Source organism: Aptenodytes patagonicus, chromosome 23, assembly GCF_965638725.1.
Source record: "Aptenodytes patagonicus chromosome 23, bAptPat1.pri.cur, whole genome shotgun sequence".
In the NCBI taxonomy this organism is placed as follows: Eukaryota; Metazoa; Chordata; class Aves; order Sphenisciformes; family Spheniscidae; genus Aptenodytes; species Aptenodytes patagonicus.
This window is the reverse complement of record NC_134971.1, coordinates 7,328,380-7,348,981: the sequence shown is the minus strand read 5'-3', so window position 1 is coordinate 7,348,981 and position 20,602 is coordinate 7,328,380. Positions and strand designations below refer to the sequence as shown.

At 51.5% G+C, this 20,602-nt stretch overlaps 1 protein-coding gene across 2 annotated transcripts in view; it reads right to left on the bottom strand.

The window, feature by feature from the left end:
• Positions 1-20,602, bottom strand: part of ETS1 (ETS proto-oncogene 1, transcription factor) — a 78,496-nt gene that overhangs the window by 21,602 nt on the left and 36,292 nt on the right. For both annotated transcript variants that reach the window (XM_076358711.1, XM_076358712.1), the window contains 2 exons: positions 2,797-2,916; positions 1,939-2,139 (listed from right to left, as the gene is read on the bottom strand). In XM_076358711.1, the coding sequence (XP_076214826.1) occupies positions 1,939-2,139; positions 2,797-2,916 (321 nt within the window). The remainder of the gene's footprint in view (positions 1-1,938; positions 2,140-2,796; positions 2,917-20,602) is intronic.

Genomic DNA, 20,602 nt, shown 5'->3' with positions numbered 1-20,602 from the left:
CTCCGCATCAACACCCCCAAGTGATGATGGTGGGTGGCTGGGGAAGATGGAAGAGACGGGGACTGGCAGGTTGGACCCTGACTCCATGGGTGAGCCTGGAGAAACCTTGATCTCTTCACGCTTCGCATCCTCAGCTGCAAAGTGAAGACAACCATCTCCTCGTGCGTGGGCAGAGATGCAACAGGGAGAAATTTGCACATTATGTTTGTACAGCACCAGCACAACAGAACCCAGATCTTGTCACGGGTCTGGAGATGCACTATGAGTCCCATGACTTACAGGGAACAGAAGTTAGTCCGTGGGGTGAGGCTGGTTATTTCTTGGAAGCTCTTCTTAGTTACTCTCCAAATACTTCACAGATATTGCCCTTCTGGGAAATGTGTTAAGAACCCACCATAGAAGCTAAGGCTCAGATAGCTTATGCAAGAAGTGACAAAGTAAAACTGAACACAGAACGGAGATTTCTTGGTTCCCAGGGCTACGCCAACAGTGTTGAGACAGAAATTCAGCCTTATTCTTTTTCATCCTTTCAGAAGAAAAGCTGCAACAGGCACAAAGATTTCCAGCTTCTTTGTAAAAGCTCCTCTCTGTCTCAGACCCTTTGCATCCTCATGATTGCAGCATCTGAACACCCGTGTGTGTGTCAATGCTATAAGGAAATATGATCCCTACTTTACTGTGAAACTACAGCACCACGTTCATCTCCATGCCTTGGGGAATCTGCAGGAAGGAGCAGCAAACCCAGTTCTGATGCCTCAGCCGGTACCTGCAGCACGTCGCACCCCTCTCCGGTGGGTTACAGCCCAAACAAATGAAGAAGGGTTGCAGGAAGGCAGAGCTGCATGACAAGTGATGGCTTATAGCAAGGAGAAATTGGACTGACCGCAACGTTTTTCTTTGTTTGGTTAAACTGCTTGCTGTTGATATAAGCACTCAATAAAAATTATGCAAAATGAGAAGAGAAGAACAGAACAGATACAGAGTCAAAGAGCCTGTCGTACACAGACCCTGGGAAGAGCTGTGTTTACCTTTTGGAAACCACAGGTAGCAGTAAAATTAGTAATCAGCAATTAACATCCATTTGTCAAAGGTTTCCTGGAAGGCATAACTTTGCTCCCCCTCCCCTTCCTGCCACCAGTACAGGCCCGCTGACAAGCACACAGGGTCGGTATGACAGCGCAAGGGATATTCCAGGAAAGCAAATAGCTCTGCAGAAAAACAAGCTAGAGACAGAGCCCAGATTTGCTGCTGCTTCTGCTCGTGGCTCAGTTAAAGGTGTTAAACTCTGCACCTGCTCTTTAGAAACCATCTCAGGTTAAGTGTTGCTTGGGCATCCAGACACTATGAAAATCAACACCCAAAATCAATGTGTGTGTCCCCCGTCAATGAAAATTAATGCCCTTAAATGCTGTCATGCAGGGACTGGCAGAGATGGCTTCTCCTGGGGGGGACACAGCCACTCTTAACAAAATGCCATTACACCTTTTGGGACATGAAACAAAGAAAAGCAGCTTCCAGTCGCAACTGGGAAATTAGGGTGGGATTTTGGTGGTATTGTTGTACCCAGTTCTACCGGAGGAAGTAGTAAAATTCACAACGGGAGCCGAACGAGCTGAGGAAGAATGCTTTGGAAAATCCCACTGTCGCTTCCAGGCAGACAGAGCGTCCCTGCCCACTGTGGACTCCTGCCAAGCGGCCAGCGCAAACACCCTTCCTCTTTCAAGCAGTGCCAGGATTTGTATTGCCCGCTACCAACTGGGATGCCCATTTGAAATCCTACTGGAAAGCTGGGCTTTGAAAGCTGCTTTTATTGGGATTAAAGCCCAAGGTAAACACCTCATTGCACAGCTAGGCTGCGAGCCAAGGTCTTTGGAAAGGCCCAAAATCAGGCTAGCCAGGACGGCGTGAGCCATTCACCCTGGAGATGCCAGGACTCACCTTTCTGCAAGATCTCCAGATGCTCCCAAAGGATATCTCCCACAAAGTCAGGCGCTAGCTCCAGGAAGCACTCCTTGCCCAGGGCACAGAGGGCAGCTCCATTCATGCAAAACTTCTGGAAATCCACTCCCTTCAGGCTAAACTCATTCACCGCCCACATCACCCAGTCCCGCACGTGCGTCTCCGTCCACTGCTGGGGATCTGCATCAAGGGGGTGTAGAAGAGATCCATTAATGTGCAACCACAAGCCGTTTCCCCAGGAAAACAGGACACAAACAGTGCTACAGCTGTCCCAGTAGATAAGCACCTGCAGAGCTTTATCCCATAGACAGTCCACTGGCATATGGGTAAAACGTGGGGGGGGAACACCGTACCTACAGTTTGGATCAGCCCTATTTCACACAAGGAACGAGCTTTGGATTTGTTTGGGACTTTTAACAATCCCACCAGTTCTCTGACCCCTTCTCCCACCCATTTCTCCATTTTGCTTGGTTTCTCCCTGTCATCAGCCTCTTGGAAAGGGTCCCCGTTGCTTCTCTGCACAGTGGAGATGACTTGCAAATAGAAGCCCTGGAGCTGCCTCCAAAAGGAGCAGGTCCCCAAAGCTGCAAGAGCAGTCATCCAGCAGAAGTTAGCAGGACAGACAGGCACAATCTGTCAGACAGGTGTAGTTTGCCAGTGGTACTGAAAGGTTTTGCCTGTATGTCCAGATTTTTCCAGCTGAAACTGCCAAGAAACAAGGCAATACTACCTGAAGAGAATCAACAAAAGAGATGGCAGATGTGGAGACGGGCATCCTGGCAGGAGGACGCGATCTCCGTGACTGCCACGGCTGCTCACTGGGAAGCCATGTCTCACCTTTGGGGATTCCCAGCCGCTGTTGCTCTTTTGCGAAGCCGCTGAAGGTGGCCTTCAGTGCCTGAGACATCATTTCTTTGCTGCTGGGAGTTAATAAAGGCACATCTGCACATTCCATATCTGAAAGGAGCAGGAGAGAAAAATGGCCATAAGGACATGAGACTGGGAAAGACGACAGAAGTCCTTGTAACGCAGCAGATGTTGAATTGTCAGAAAAACAGAGCAATCCATTTCACTTTTTTCTTCTAAAATTTTCACACCCAGACCTATAAATCTATACCCTGCAAGTCCATGACCAGACTTCTTAAATACAAGAAAAATAAGAGTGTTTATAGTAAGCCTGTGCTTAAAGGGCATAGACAAGCCATGTCTGGTAAGATAGGTGCACACGGTCTCCCTACGAGTCAGCCATGAATATGCTACTGGAAATTTGATGGCGATATCGAAGACCATTACAGACATCAGCCTGCTGGGCTTCATCACCCCTCGTGGCATCTGGAGCCTGGGAGATAGCTGAGCAGCTCCAGATGGCAATGAAGGTAAAGAGTCCTACACCAAGGTGAACAAGAAAGCAGGGAGAAAAGCATCTCTGAATTACCACTCCACCTCTGGGCATCCTGGTCTGAAGAAAAGCAAGTGGAAAAAAATTAATTTTCAAGAATCACGGGCAATCCTGGAAAAAGTAAGCTGTCAGCAGGCTGAGGCAGGATGAAGAACCAGCAGAAAACCCATTCGAGGAGGCAGGGAAAACAAAGAGCTGGAAAATCCCACGTTAGCACAGAGTTACATCATGCGCAGCCCATAGCACGGAGCGACGCGATTCGGGGTGAGTCACTGAACAATGCTCAGCCACCCCCATGGGAGAGCGCGGGGCCAAGCCAAGAGCCGGGCCTTGGAGTAAGTCCTGACGAGAAGCAAAGCTCTTCCTTTCTTTCCCCTCCCCCCCCCCCCCAATTTATTTGGAAGGACACGGATATTTGTAGCCAAAGAGTTTCATAAACAAAAGCAACCGTTTAAAGAAAAAAAACCACCTCCTCAATCTGAATAAAGGTTTGGCTCTTTTTCATATATTTTAAGCATTCCTGAAAAACATCTTTCGCAAAGAAGGGAAGCCTCATACAACCACCATCTCAAACGACTGAACTTTATCAGTCTCATATGTAAATCTTCCACCTAAGGCTGGTTTAGCACTGCAGCCTATTGGAAATTTTTCAACGAAAACTGTTCTCAGTGGAAAAATGACAACATGCGCAAGCTCTTTTGGTGTTTTCATGAATGTCTGGATGTAGACAATAAAAGTCAAAGAATTCTCTGTTTTGTGGAAATCCCAGCCACCTCGGCTCACCATCACTCTAAGTCCATTTAAGCTCTGATTTAGTAAGCCATTATACCTGCAAAATGCTGGCGAGTGCTTGTTTCAAGCAGCGTTGAGTGCGTCCCTAACGCAACGGCAAGTCAGAGCTGGAGACAGAGCTGCAGCTGCCGAGCACGGGCAGCCCAGGGCAACAACGCTGCTTTCCGGTCTGACCCAGTCTGGGGTTCCTGCTCCACTCAAGTCCTCCACAGCCAAACTTGCAGGCATCATTTAAAGTCCAAACAACACAACGTTGGGTTTTTTTTTTGCAAGTGGGAATGTGGGAGTTGGGTCGATAAGCACCCACATGCAGCTCTGCAGCACAGGGTGAGGTTGCCCAGGCTGCAAAGCATCCCCAAAACATTAGCTGGATGCGCCAAATGCAATTCCACCGCCAAACCAAACAGAACCACTTTTCTGTCTCCATCTTTGCACCTTCGACCTATCATCCCCAAGTAAAAGACATGCAAAATCAATCCCTCTATTTGCAGCTCCCTCTAACGTTAGTCACCAAGGAACTCACCTAGTGATTTGCACGACTCTTTGTTCAGGTAGGACTAGTAAAATCCCTGACACCAAGCCTCTCGGGACCCAATTCCTCCCCCTAACCCCACCATGTAAATCAAGGATTCCCTGGCACAGTGGAAGTATTGGGACCTTCAAAAGCAAATAATACATTCAAAGGCTATTTGGCAAATTACACTTCATTATTTACTGGATTTGGCTGGAGAGGGCACGGAAAAATGAGCAGCCACCCTCGCTATCTCTGTTCTCCATCTGCTGCTTTGAGATAACACTGAGAGAAAGTGGTTCAGTGCCCCTTTCCCTTCATCCTCATGTTACATTTTAATGCTTTGCTTTCTGTGCTCTGTGGTTACAGGGACCACCCAGGAATCCGCTCCCCTCTGCCGGCTGGTTAAACGGCAGTTCACTGCTCCCGGGTGCTATGGGAAGATGAGTCAGACTTAGGCTAAGAAAACATTTCTAACCCCAATTTTTACACTGACTCACTTGAGAAAACCTGTGCAGAGATGACCTCCTTAGGCAAGCCGCGAAGAACAGCAGGGCAAGGTGAGGTGCGTGCAAAATTGTATTTGTATCTCTGCAATACAAGCGAGTACCTGTCACTGATCCCCCGTTTTCTCCTGCAGGATTCATGGGCTTGGGTTTGCACATATCCAGCAAATCAATTTTTCAGTAGCGGGGGATAAGGTTTCGGTTTAGCAAGGTGAATGCTGAGCTCTGCACAAACAACATGTCAAAACAGGGAAGACTTAAAAGTGATTCCCAGGGAGAGGTCATCGGGGAAGCAAACAGTCTATTTTCAAATTTAAAAAAAAAATTTAAAAAGCAAAGTGCCAGAGGAAGGTTTCTATTTAAACACCACAATAAACCAAAATGTGCATTTCAAGGCTTCTCCTTCAAATTACGTTGTACTCGTCAGATTTAGGATTGAAACATCATCTACTTTTTTTCCTGTTAGACCGTAGCTACTAGTTAAAATTTCTTCAGAAGACAAAACAGCCAAAAAGCCCCAAGCCTGCAAACACTTGCAGAAGCCTTATTTTAGTCAGCAGTGTCCCACATCTATAGAAAAGCTCACACGTGTAAAACTAAAACGTGTTTGTAAAGCTCTGCATACGTGTTTGTGGGCAAGTCTTAGCTGTGTGATCTGCAAGAGATGGGGGGGACAGACAGTTTTTAATGTAAATTCTGCCTCTGCTGGTTTTGAGACACTGAATTTACTTAAATACCATTTTCTTTGTTAATCCCTGAGTGTCCATGGAGCACGATGGATTTTATCCGTCCCTCCCCAATGCAACTTTGCCGGGTGCAGGGGAGTTACTTCCCAGGGAGGAGAATCGAACTCTGGTGATGTCCTCCAGCGCCCGCAGACAAGTCCTTTGCCTTCAGTTTGGGATGTCTAAAGGTCAGAGCCAAGCAGAATTTCGGTAACAAAAGCAACCCGGGCTTAGCTCCCCCGGTTTCAGCTTTCACTGCCATCTGAAACCTGTTTCCAAGATTTTAATCAAATCTTGCACAAATAAAATGTCGCCTTTTGTGTACCTCCTGCTGTCCACAAAGTACACACACGCATGCATGTGTGCACACACACAGGCTCAGAAGAAACGTATGGGAAGGAGCATTAGCTAGCACCAAATCCAGCTGTTATACCTAAGCTCAGTTTAGAAATTTCAGGGTTTTGATCCAAAAAGCAAGCGCAGCAGCAGGGGCCAGGCGACCACGGCGTTGCATCCCAGACTCGGTTTGCTGTATCGTTTTTATGACGCCCATTAAAGCCTCATCGACACGGCTGCCACGTGCAGTTTGCTGCCTAGATGCCATGTCCTCTTCTTGCTGCCGCTGCACTGACAGGGAACTGCATTTGATTTTCCTCCTGGGAGACCAGGCAGGGTGTTATGGTTTGATTTTTAAATACTAACAGGAGTTGCAGTCGCTCTGGAAAATTATGTCACCAGCATCTCCAGCATCTGTAGAGCAGAGATAAGTAATTTGCCTTGCACGGTGGGAAGGCAGAGAGGGACATCTATTCATCCGGCCAACAGCTTTCCAAAGCAAGGAGGGATCTGGGGGCTCTATTTGAGACCCTGGAGGCTTCTCAAAACCAGACCTCTCTTTTTCTTCCAGCTCCCTGACATCTCCTGGGGACAGGCCTTCAGAAAGACAAGAGGATAACAACTCTGACATTGCCGAGAGCCAGCGCTGCATCCCTATATGGGTTTTATGCTAAGGGTTTTACACTGCCCAAAACCCACTACCCCATTTGTGCTAGGTGTTGCACCAACAGACGTGGAGCCTGGGAGAAAACCAGCCAGCAAACGGACAAAGAGGCCAAGATCACCGAGTTCATCTCCCAGCCAAATTCCCGCTCTGCTCTCACCAGGCTCCGCATGTATAAACTATTTCTACGCATCCAATCTTTTTAAAGGACTACAATTTACAAACTTTAGGGATTTTGACCTTAAAACGCAAGCAACTCCGCTGGACGTCAAAGCATTAGCATCTGATTGCATAAGCAAAATAAATGGCAGTAAAGGAGAAAAAGATGCTCTGAGCAGGAGGATGGGAGCAAAGTCATTTTTCACCCGAGTTTCCACTCAGGGTCAATGCATCTTTAAAGCTCCTCTCGGCCACTCACTTTTTTTCCAATCAAAAGCCCCAGTGTGTCCTTGTCTGGTCCCCGCTATTTTACCCAGTAGCCTGCGTGTAAATGGATGTACTGCGGGTCAGAGTGGAGCCAGCTGACCCGGCGGCCTCCTCCTGCCCTTGCTCTGATGGATGGACACCAAGGTCAGGAACCCAACGCACTGTTGTCTCAGGTAAAAGCCTGCTCCCGGCCCAGCCTCCTCGTCCTCCCCTTCCCAGGCCTGAGAGTAACCCCGCAGTACGCTGATACCACAAGGATTTGGGGCCCTTTGGTGGTTTGAAAGAGGCATGGGGACAAGTTCGGGAGAAGATGTGTGTTGGCTTCGAACTAGACCATTTGCAGAGAGTCGAGAAAAATCATCTCTCTGGGACTGTGCATCCAAGGGCTGCGTGAATTTGTGCCTGTCTCCCTCAAAAGACCACAGTCCTTGAGCCCTGAGCTAGCTGAGCTGCTCCTCTGAGCCCCCGTGCATGACAGCCACCAGCACTGCCCCACCTCGAGGTGTCCATGGTCCAGGACATTCCCCCACCGCCGGATGTCTGTGATGGAGCAGGAGGAGTTTCTCAGAGGCTCTGCAAGGAGGGACATGGGTTTGCTCTCCTACCCTCTTCCCGTGTGCCCACGGTGAGCCTGTGACCACCAAGGCCCAAGACTCCCCATCTCCAGCCCACACCAAGCCTAACGCTGCCCGAGCTCATCCCCGCACCATGCTGAGCCCCCTCTATCCCAGCCTTCACGAGGACTAAAACTAGGGCAAGAGTTAGGGATGGGGGAAGCTGAAACATGGCCGATTTCCCAACGTCCCCCAGCTGGCAGGGTTCAGCAGCCGAGAAACCTTTCTCAGGGTAAGAAGAGGCTGGGGAGAGGGGCGCTGGGAGCTGAGACCCTTCCCACGCTCCCCAACGAAGCAGCCCGGGCACTGCAGAGTCATCATCTCCCCATCTCAGGTTTCCACCACCAGGCACCTCTACTCCCCCTGGGGCAGCTTTGCCTTTCCCAGGTGCCCCCTGCTCTGGAGCGGGGACGCCCGGGCAAATAACCCCAGCTGAGCCCCCTGTTATTTAGGCAGGATTAGGCAAAAATTTGTCTGCACTTTTGAACTGTTTTCACAAGCGTTGCCTCTCACTCCCACGCAGGAAGCAGGAGAGGAGCTGGCCTGTTCCAATTAGGGCTCCTCAGACCGAAAGGGCAGCAAAATTCGGGGGGGGGGGAAGGAAAGCGGGACAGAAAGCTGGAAAAAAGGGAACAGAGGGAAAACTGGGAAGCAAGGAGGGATCGGGAGAAGGCGTGAGCACAGGGAGAGGCGTTTGGTGGTGATGCAGGGATGGGACGGGAGAAGAGAAGCAGAGGACCGGGCAGTACGGACGGGAGATTTGATTCCCCTTCCTGCAGCAACTTGCCAGAGACTGGCCCTGCTTCCCTCTGCAAAGAATGGCACAAAAGGCACAGACATTTGCTATTTTAATTTAAAATAAATATATTTCATTAAAAAAAAAAAGAAAAAGAAAAATAAGTCTTTTTTTTTTGTCCTTCAAGCAGTGAAAAATAAATACTCTGAGATGAAAGCTGGGCTTCAAGAGAAAAACAAGAGAGGAAACCGAAAGCCCACACTGCTTAGCACTGCAGAAAGCACAACAAAGCCCGCTTTCTTCCGGCATTCAGCAGCTTTCTTATGGAGATGTGGTGTGTCATGGGGGCGAGCTCTTCCCCTAAATAAAGGGCCTGAAAACTGTCTTCCCTAAATGCAGATAAAAGCATTTCTTCCAAGTTTGGACTCTCGGCACTTAGAGCATCACAGGGAGCGAGGAAGGGGAAAGGTTAAGGTGAGGGTGAGATGTCAGGATGCTCTGCTCGGCCTCGAGCTTTGGGGTAAATTGCTTCACCCCTCTGTAAAATGGAGACACCCTTGCATGGGTGCAAGCTTGCTAGAAGAAGATGCTCAGGGGAGCCCACAAGGAAAGCTGGACACAGAGCAACCAAAAGGCGAGGGAGGGTTTGTTTTGGCTCTGGGTATCTTGCAGCTGGCGAGGAACCAGGCAGCAGCACTGGCAGGTGAAAGGATGCTTCGCCCACTATCCTGATGCTATCAAAGTCGCAGGCTTCGCCCTCCGAGCCTGCCTGCTGCTCTCGTACAGGCTCCTTTCCACTCCTTCTCTCTCTCCCGGCTTTATAATGTGGGTGTTGGACGGAGATCCTGGGAAAGTGGCATCCCCTGCAGTCCCAGGAGCTCGTAGGGGAACAGTAGCCTGGTGGTCAGCTAGCTCGGTCCTCCCTGGCTTTTGTGGGGGAGAGGAGGGAAAGAAGTGCTAGAGAAACCCCTGGACCAAAGCTAAGCAAAACCACAGGGCTTGAGTCAACGCTGGCTGCAATTACAGGAAAGTTTCCCCAGCCTCAGCAGGCAGGGACAGGACCTACAGTTTGTCTTTCTGCAGCAACTCAAAGCGGGGCTTCCCTTGGTGGAGGGCTTTGCTCCGTCCTCCACATCTCAGCTGCTGGAAGGAGAGCAGATGGATAAAAGCAAGCACGGGGGAGATGCGGCCACCTCTGAGGTTGGGGAACGTGGCCACGGTTTAACAACACTTGTCAAAACTACGCAAAGCAGTCAGCAAAAAGAGTTTTCCATCAAGTCGAAGCAACAGCAGAGGTTAGGCTGTGCTACGAGGCCGACGTGGTTTAGCTCCAGCACCACCATTAACTCAACACAAGCCCCCCAAAGGCAAACACTCTTGAATCAGCTTCGAAATGGCTTCTGTCACTTTAGCTTTAACGGCAAGTGAAAACTTGCGCAAGCCTTTTCCAAACCCACCGGCCTGACAGTAGAGTCCAGGGTTAATTAAACCTGTGCAAAACCTGTGCGGAGACTGAGCTTACAGGTCAGCTCTCTGGAGATAGCCAGACCAGGAGGCTGCAGCTAACGCAGAGGCAGTGAGGAACAACCTCCACGTGCCCAAACCACTCCTGCTCAGGAGTTGAAACCTCTTCTTGCAGCGGTCAGGCCCTTATCGCCCTTCACCCTCCCACTTTCCCAATCGAACATCACATGAGCCAGGCCCTCTGAAGATAGGATTAGCATCTCACTTTCAGGCTTGTTTGCCTTCGATCCTTCCCTAGGAGGGCTGGGAGGACACTCCCTGCCTCACGCAAACCTATAAGACATGCTTCCCCTGTGATAATTCACTCTAATCCCCACTAACCGCGCTGCTAAAGAGCTCTAATCCCCATGCACAGGCACACATGCACTAATGGGAGCGTGGGGTGGGCTCAGCAAAGCCTGTAATGGACACCCAGCCCTGACTGAAAGGAGGTCAAGTGTAAATAGCAAGTCCAGGTCATGCCCGTGTCAGCTGCCCCGCATCAGTGCTCCAGCTCCGGCAGATGCTCCTCTGCAAACAAGCAGCTAAGACCCAGCTCCTCACACCCCGAGTCCCAGCAGCAAAGCTCAAATTGCTCAACAGCAATGAGGAAAAAAAGAAAAAAAAAACTACCAAAAACCCAGCGATCCCCACCAAACAAACAACTAGATACTCATTTGCTTCTTGGAAGGGTGCCCGAGGTATTCAAATGGCTCACGCCTGGGACCAGAAGCCTCTTGAAATTCCTCGCTCTCTTCGGGCTGGGATGGGAGCCCTGCAAGGCCAGCCATGCTGCCTTCACCGCCCTGGAGGTTTCCACAGCCACAAGAGCACGGCCTGAGCCCTCCCAAAGCAAACCCATGGCTGGGCGCCGGCACTCCGCGGAGGAGGCAGTGGTCCAGGTCATCCACACCCAGCGCTTCCCACCATCCGTGAGAGCACACACTTCTTCCCAGCCAGGTTAAAACCAGGACTTCTGCTATTCTCACCTCAAATCTCTGGCTGATGATGCCATTTCTGGCATCTTTGATGAAGAAGTGATGCGACTGGAGGATTTGTCCCAAGAGAAGGATGCATCCCAGTACTCTGACATAGATTTACCCTTGGCTGCAAAAGCACACACGGGATGCTACCAAGGTACTACTGTAATCATACCCGAGCAGTTCAGATTGAGCATTTCTCTATCCAAACAAATCCTCTCTCTCCTCCAGATATTAATCTCCCTCTCCTTCATCATCCAGGGATACCGACAGATATGCAATGGGGATTCAGCTCCAACGCTTCCAGCTGCTTGCTCCGGGGAAGGATGGGGCTGCCAAACCACGCGTGATAGTCTCCCATTAAAGGGAGAGCAGAGATTTTGCAAGGCTGGGTTGAGGTTAATCGGCAGTACATTGTGTGAGGAAGATGCTGTCAGGATCGGAAGTGTGAAAAGGGAAGGCTGAGATCCCTTGGCAGGGCTGTCCCCTCGCAGTAGGGATAAGGGCCAAGGAACCTTCACTCATGTTGAGCTCTTTCATCACCCCACAAAGAGATCCCAACCCCTCTAAGTCGGCTCAAACACACCTGAAGTACACACCGTGCCAACGCATTTTGTAAGCAGCTACACATGACCTCACAGCTCGGGATGGTTTCATTGCGTATCCATGGCCATGTGAAATGACTCCGTGCCCAGAATGAAAAACCAATTATTTGTGCTGCCCATCACCACGATACGACACACTTCTGATGTAGACGGATTCCACAGATGCCCCTGCTCCTGGGAGCCCACTGGTCCTAAAAAGGAGCCTCAATTATCCTTGCCGCAGGAAGGGATTAGACATGCAGACACGCAGCCAAACGCCTCCAATCTGTCTGTCCCAAGGAATTCCCCAATCTTCACTTGATTTTCAGCCCAAGTCCTCCATAAACTGATCTCTGTGTCCTGCCTTAGCCCTTGCCCCCAGGCTGAGTCAATGCCACGTCATGCCAGACACAAGGGTAGCACATGGCAGGACATAGTCTGAAGTGCCCTCAAGCTAGGATGATGTTCAACCCCCAAAATACCTCCCTCCACATCAAAGTCGCTCTCCTCCACTCGCCAGCTCTCTCATTCATAAACCAAGAATGTTTGTTAAAGCTAGAAGGGCTGGATCTGCTGTGGAGTCACGTTGGTGGTGTCCATACAATACAAGTGCCTATCGGTCACGAGGGGAACGTGCCCACGGATATTCCTACAGCATTCCTCAAGCCCAGGACATCTCCACATGATGTGGAGAGCACGAAGCCAGTGGTGCAGAAGGGATCGAGCCGATGACAAGGAAGGGAGGCTCGGCAGCTCCGGGTCACCTCCCGAACACACACGCTGCCCCGGGGCAGCAGGGTACGGGGGCGAAGCTTGCCACATCGCTCTGCAGCTGCAGATTCCTGCCGCCCGTCCCACCCCCACCTCCGCAGCCTTCCTGGCCAACCCTTCCCTTCAGGGCAACGCCAGCCAGACGTACAGCCAAGCCGGCAAAAAACCGTGGCCGATTGCTCAATGGGAGGGTGCAAGTTGCAGCGTATCACATCCCCCATGGATTGCAGAGGGATCACTGCTGTTGCCTTACCCAGAGAAAGCCCTTCTTCTAATATTAGGCTTTTGATAGCATCTTTTGGTTTTTTTCCATACAGCAGGGAGTGTTTTGGCTCTGCCCAGGAAGCACAGGCAGCGCTCAATGAGCAAGGCGAATATGTGCGGAGGAGGAAAAGAAGCCCAAGAGCTTTACCCTGTCCTCACCTGGTGACCATCAGGTCCCCATCTCACCACCTCGTCCCTTTCTGCCCAGGGACCTGCCACCACACGCGAGGACTCCAGGTCTGTCCTCCCTTATCAGGCCGAGCTGTCCAGTTGTCTTTGCAGTTACCAAAGGAGAAGAGGAGAGATTAGGGTATTTAGCTTTGAAATCAAACAAATAATTGCACAGGCTTTTTGCAAACAGATCAGGGTTGGGAGGTCAGAGCGCGGCTGGTAAATCTCAGCACTGTTTGCTCTGACTAAATAATATTAGACCAAGGATAATCAATCATTTTAATCAACAAAATTATTTATAACTCTTTAGAGCAAATAGTCAACTCTGCTAGCAGCTGCCAAGAGATGGCAGGTAGCGTAATGATCCACATACCTCTAATTCCCCTGCGCTAGATATGGATTTACTTCTTCGCATCACTGGATTTACTGCCACTGAAGACTTGCACTTGCAAGTACCTTGACGCCTCCTATCTGAAGGTATCCTTCCTCCCTCTCTGTGGCTCACAAATACACACAACAGCCCCTTGCAGGTGAAATTAAAACCGAAGTAGCTCGCAATATTCACTGCACGCTCCAAGCACCTTCCCTATGCTAGCTGCATCTCTCAGCACAGCACCATTTAACAGGAGGGGAGAAAGAACCGACTAAACAGAAGAGGCAAAAGATGCTCAAAGCAAAGGACCCGCTCTCTTTGCTTTGCTACCTGAGCCAGCCCCATTCCTCGGTTCCTCAGGCAGCCCTCAGGGTTGTGACTCCACTAATGCCACCAAATGACACCTCCATGAGCACCATCCATGTCTCAGCGCATGAACAAGAGCCACACATGCTCTACACCCATTGCACACTGAACGTTTCCACCCACCAGCCCTGAGACAGACGTGCTTTGCACAGCGGCAGATGACCCCAGCCACAAACAGGGGAGGCTTTTGCTGGCTGCGCTGAAAGCCGTGCAAGCGATCGTGCCCCTGTACTCGGCACTGGTGAGGCCGCACCTCGAATACTGTGTTCAGTTTTGGGCCCCTCACTACAAGAAGGACGTTGAGGTGCTGGAGCGTGTCCAGAGAAGGGCAACGAGGCTGGTGAGGGGTCTGGAGAACAAGTCTTATGAGGAGCGGCTGAGGGAACTGGGACTGTTTAGCCTGGAGAAAAGGAGGCTGAGGGGAGACCTCATCGCTCTCTACAACTACCTGAAAGGAGGTTGTAGCGAGGTGGGTGTTGGTCTTTTCTCCGAAGTAACAAGTGATAGGACGAGAGGAAATGGCCTCAAGTTGTGCCAGGGGAGGTTTAGATTGGATGTAAGGAAAAATGTCTTTACTGAAAGAGTGGTGAAACATTGGAACAGGCTGCCCAGGGAAGTGGTGGAGTCCCCATCCCTGGAGGTATTTAAAAGACGTGTAGATGAGGCGCTTAGGGACATGGTTTAGTGGGTGGTGGTGTTGGGTTGACGGTTGGACTCGGTGATCTTGGAGGTCTTTTCCAACCTCAATGATTCTATGATTCTATGATTCTATCGCTGGGGCAAGGCGAATGAGGGTCAGCTTCACATCGGCCTTGGGGCCAGGAGGGGACAAGGGACAAGGCCATCCCTGGATGCTGCCTGCCAGCCCGACACTGTTTCACATCCCTGTCCCCTGTCCCTTGAGAGTGAACCAAGCTGCTCAGCTCCCCCAGTGATGGAGGCCAGAAAGGGCCCTGGGAGAAACCTGGGAACAAAAACTCTCCAGCCCACAGCAGAGAGAGTGCCTCAGCAACACCGGCGCCACACTGATTTCGTTTCACAACATCCCAGGAATGATTCTCCTGGTATTATTATTTTTAAGCAGACAAGGAAACAAAGGTGAAGAAGAGGATTTTCCCAAGCACAGCAGGCAGCTGAAGAGCCCCAAGATTAAGCCTCCTCCATCCCTGGGCAAGCACAGAGCTCCTGGGCTTTGCCCCTTCCAGGCTACACCATGCAACCTCCAGGTTATCAAGCATCCCCATGCAGGAGAGCAAGGGTTTTCCTAAACGACCCTGGGAAGGTCATCTTTTCCAGCTCTGACGTCTAGGAAACTTCCCACTGGGGAAGGGACCAGCGCAGAGATTGGGCCAAACAAAGCCCTGGGAAGATGAAGAAGGTGGGAGTGAGCTGGGGAAGGTGGCCAAAGATGAACTGGGATGCCCCATCAGCTTCAGTCATTCCTATCCCAAAGCCAAGGGGTGTCCAGGACAGGGATTATGTCACCTATTGGCCTCAGCCCGGAGAGACAGGAGAGCGAAGGGCGGGCAGGGATAAATCAGAGCGGCTGGAGGTACTTGGATCTGCCCAGAGGAAGCCCGAGCTTGGAAACCTCAGCAAAGGCTGGGGGGAGAGAGGCTAAGACACTCACATCCCTCACATCCACCCCGTGTGCAGCATCCGGAAGCTATTAAGGAATTACAGCCTCTCTGGCCCCGAGCCTTCCCCGGCAGAAGTGCCTGGGAGCAGATGGTGAAAGGGCTGATTGAATTCGGCTGCTCAGGCCAAGAGGCTATTAGGAGGAGACGTAAATGGAGGAGGGGGTGGAGGGGGTGTCATTTGGCGACTCAGGAGCTGGGAGCCCTTGCCAAGAACTCCAGGAATCCTCCACCGACCGTAACAAGCCCGGGGGAGCTTCGGCAGGGCCCTGGATGGGTGGCTTGGGGGTGCGAGCCTCCCCGCTGCCCTCAGCAGCTTGGCCCCAAGCTCCTGCTGCTTAAGGGCTGGGGTGAAACCGTGAGTGTATGGGGAGCAGGAGCCACAAGCTGGTTCCTCTCCCCAGGGATCTTCATCTCAAAGGGCAGCACGGCTGCCGAGGTGGATGGGCACCCTTCCAGGGAGGCAGGACGCCCACAGAGACCCATGTCCCTGCGGTCACAGCCCCAGAAGCTGCATGCTCCCAAGCCTTGATCCCGGTTGAGAAGGAGGTAAGAGAGCTGTCAGCTCAGCAGCCCTGCCCGCCCACAGGGCCAGCCTTACTCCCAGAAAAATGCAGGTTTGCAAAGATACTCGTTTCTCAACCTGGTCTAATCCCACCCCATCCCCAGCACTGGGCATGGAACCAGACCTCCCAAAGTGCCTTCAAAAGAGGATGGGACTCAAGTCGCTCTAGATGGGGAGGAGGTGGGTGAAAAAGGCCAGGGCGAGAGAGACACGTAAGATGAAAAAAAGCCAACAGGCAAAAAAAGCATAAATACGATTCATAAGTCATCCACGGTGCCAGCCCCGCTGAAGGTAACGCTGGTGTCTGAGCAAAAACACTGATGGAAGAACCGAAATTGCCTGGGGGCAAAGGAAGGGTTTAAACCCCTCCCTGGGAAGTAGGGGAAGAAAAAGGAGGAATGACCCAAAAATCAACACAACCCCAAGCTCTGGGCTCCCTGCCCTGGCAAGCCAGCTCCAGCTCCCCACAACCCTGTGCCCCGGAGGAGAGAGGCACCAGCTCCAGGGGCCCCCGCACCACCCCCATCTCCGAATCCATCCCTCTTTTTCCAAGGAAGAAAGGTCCAACAAGTCCCCCCAGGCTGCCTTGGCTGACTGCCCCGGCTCCCCGAGGTTGGGAAATCAGGAGCCTCGTCAGGGCTCTGCTGGAGGGGCGGGCACGGAGCGCTCCATGACCGTAAGGGGATCTTTTCGGAGCAATCTTTTCCGAGACAAGTCATGAGATTATTTCTTGCCTGGAATTTGCTCCCGTGGCTCCCATCGGCCCCGGACTGCTGAGTCAAGAGACCGCCGGGGCTGTGCCCTCCAGATGAGTAAATAAATTGCCATGGGGAGTGGTGGGGCGGCTCGGGGGGGGGGGGGGGGGGGGGGGGGGGGGAACGGCGCCCTGGCGGGGTGCGGGATTAAAGGAGGGAGGGGACCCGATGACTCCTCAAGCCTTCGGCTGGAGACGCAGCCCAGCTTGGCAGCCGGCTTCGCTGCTGCTTTGCAACGCACCGAATTAGTCACCAGATTAGCGAGCGCAGTTACACACACTGGCGCACAGCTGTTTAAAGGCACACTATCCCTCCCCTTTGCTTTTCTTTTTCTCTGGGTTTTTTTTCCCCCCTTCTTTTTTTTTTTTAACTTATTTTAAATTTTTTTTAGACCTAACTCCGGCTTTCAATTAGTGCTCAGGACCGGCAGCCAGCAAACTCCTGCGGAAGCCGAGGAAGAGGCAGCAGCCCTCGATCACAGCCTGAAGATGCCAAATGGCTTGGGCTAGCGGCGAGAGGGCTGGTCCAGCCCAGGACCAGCTCAGAGCAGGGGCAGTCCCCCGCTCCCTGCCGAGCCCCCTTCCCTCCTCGCCCTGTTACGCCGGTCCAACGGGCTGCCAGGTCACTCTATAGGAGCCATATGGCCCCGGCTGCTCCAGGCTCGGCCGTTTGAAAGCAGGAACGCGCGCGCAAGTCATCCAGCTCGAAGGCAAAACAGGCGCACGGCCGGGGCCTTTCAAGTTGCAAGCTTTAGAGCCAGCTTCAAATCTGGAGCCGCTTAAACGGATGGAAACCAGCCTCAGTGACTAACCACCCCGCTGGGCCACGGCTACCGTGACAGCTCCGAAACCCCACTGCTGATGCTGGAAAGCGAAACTTTCCCAGCGCCGCGGCGGCACCGGGCTTCCCAGAACCGGGGACAGCCCTCTGACATCAAGCCCAAATTTCTTCGCATCCCTTCGAAAGGACGGGTCCGGGAAACGCCACAGGGTCGAGGTACGGGATGGAGAGCCACCATGCTGCTACCAACCTGCTGGACTCATCTGCTGCCTGCGGCTGATGCTGGGGATTGAGTAAATGAGTTTTTCCCCACCTCTGGCTGCAAACAAGGAGGAATTGCATTTACTGACCTCACAAAGCGGTCTGGAGAGATGGAGCGGTTGGGTAACATGCCTTGAGCATTTTGAAAGAGAAAGCACTTGGCATTGCATTTTAAAACCGCTTTTAACAATAATGTGTAAAAAAAGAAAAAGAAAAAAAAAAGACCCAAATTTCACGTGTTCCACTACATCTTTTTTTAATTTTCCAGTGGAAAAAGCCAGGACTACTCAGCTTTTGCAAATTGTTTCTTCTGATGGTTCAGGTTTCGGTAAACAATTTTTCAAAACTAAAAGGTAAAAGAAAAAAAAAATGCCTTGCTGCTTCCAGAACACTGACCAAAATTAAGTGGTTTTGCACAAACACATGCAGACACCTATGAAAAAAAAAAACTTTCATGTGGGCCAAAAAGCCACATTTTGATTATTGTGATAGATGGTGCTGACGGGGGGTGGGGGGAAGCAACAGAAAACAAACCCCAAAGCGCTTCCCAGTGTCCGGCTCCAGTTTCTGAGGTTTACTGGCTGCAACATGAGCGGCAGCTTTCCCTTAGTCAGCAGTTTTCATCCAGAGACCTCCAAGCGCATCCCAGGAGAGGCAGCACCCCAGTGGAAATCCCAGCCCAGGACTCCGGCCGCCACGAGGACATGCAACCCTCATCCTGCTGCGCAAGACACTTGGTTCCTGGAGGGACGCAGGGCTGAGCCATTCGCCTCCCCCCCAGGTCTTGCTCCCAGCCCAAATCAGAGTCAACCAGCACACCCAAACTGGAAATCCCGAGAGGCAGATGGGTCCTGGCCTGCCTAGTGCTGTGGAGGAGCCAGAGAGATGCAGTACGGCTTAATGCAGACCATAAGAAAATCTAAATATTGCAAATAGAGGGAGACCTGGAGCACATGACTGGGGATGCTCCCACGTCCCTGCTGCAGCATAATGGGGGCACCATGCCTCAGTTTCCCCCAAAACCAGGTCTCATCAAGCCTTTCTTCAACATCTTTTGGGGTCAGAGGCCCCAAAAGCATGCTGCATTTTAAAAAAAGCAAAGTCCCACTGGCTGGCCTCTCCTGCACTCCCCACCAGCCATCTGAAGAATGCCTTGGAATCACGTCAAATATTTGAAATGAGATGGGGGGGAGAGGGGGCACAGGGAGGGGAGCGCAGGGGGAGCTGCTCCACTTTTGACTCAGTGTCTGGCTTCTTTCACCAAACCCACATTCCTACTCATGCCATCACCCTCCAGGAAAGTGCGACAACATACATAATCCATGTGGAGCCAATTTAAAATCCCCTCCATGTAAGAAAATGCATTTTGTTCATTAACAAGCTCTGAACGCTGGAGCTGGGGTTAGGAGCCGGCCTGCAGCTCCACAGCCACTCCATCAACATGGTCTTCAGCAGGGAAGGTTTCCTACGCCTGCTTGGGGCACAGCCACGTCCTACAGGAGAGCAATCCCCCCAGCAAACCCACCCAGGGCGCTGGGGGATGCTGAGCTGGCACAGCTTAGCCCACCGGACATTCATTGCAATCTGAATAATGCTGGGTTTTTTGCACAGCCACCTGAGATGGAGGTCTCCGCCTCTTCTGGCTTTATAGGAAAGGTTTAACAGGAGCAAAAAAGCTGGAAAGCAGAGGATTGCTGGAGCAGGGGATTGCCGCCATGTCCAGCACCAGCTGCGAGACGATGGGGATGGGAATTACAGCCCCAGAGCCCGACCAGCTCAGACCCAGACAGAGCCCTGAGACTTTGCACATCCCAATCCACAACGGGGGCTGCCGCCAGCACACGACAAATAGCTGAGGGCTCATGGTGACTTCTGATCTTCAGCTCTCATTTCCAAACCAGAGGGAACCACAGAAACGAGGGGATTTTCCTCTCTGGGAAAGAAAGCTGCTATTTCTTCCTTGCATTTGTAATATTTTTCTGGCAGGTTATACTTATCCACAGGCTGCGTGGCTGCAGGAACCAGAGGCTCGACTGAATGACCGCGCTGCGCCAGCACAGCATCCTAGCTTCTTGCAAACAACAGGTCCACCTGTGCAGTGCACAGGCCAGGTCACTGGAGGGAGAGAGCCAGGCATCGACAGCAATTTGAGACATGCCAAAAAATCGTGCATGGTCAGCAAGACCAGGGGAGGCGATGGGGAAAAATGTATCACCTGCCCAGTCCTGCACGTACAGATATTGTCCCAGTGACGTGATGCTGTTCATGGGACAGAAGAGCAAACCAGGTCCCAGATTTTTGCCAGTTGAGTGGGGAAAAAAACCCCTCAACACAAAAATGTGCAGTTTCATCTCACAGCTCAGAAAGAGGCGAGCAACGGTGGAGAGCTCTGGGTTTGCCCCCATCTGGGGCTAAATAAGCCAAAAGTTACTCTGAGCCACCCACCACATTGGAGAAGGGAACAGAACAACTTAGAGCACTTTTGAATGCAAGCGCCAAGAGCTTTGCCTTCATCTAATCACACGCAGCCTTGCAGAAGCTCAGGCTTTGCATGCAAACATTTGCAGCCTGTTAAACGTTACACGCTTTCAGATCTGGCGGGTGTCTACAATCTAGATACGAAGGCTGAGCCTTTTAAACAAATTACAAACTGAAACCACCCTGATTTTTTTTTTTTTTTTGCCACCTCTCCAGACCCAACATCGAAGTACGTATCCCCCCCCAGGATGCGAGTCCCTCCCCTGTTCAAGGAGATACTCAGGCAGGTAAAGCGACTTGCAGATTTGCACATTTTCACATAATTACCACCAAAGCCTGCAGCAGTCACAGGCACAAATCCTCAAACCTGGGGAAGCTGAGACGGACAGAAGAGAGCAGATCTATAGGCTGGATGTGTGGGGCAATACAGCAGGACTGAACCCAGC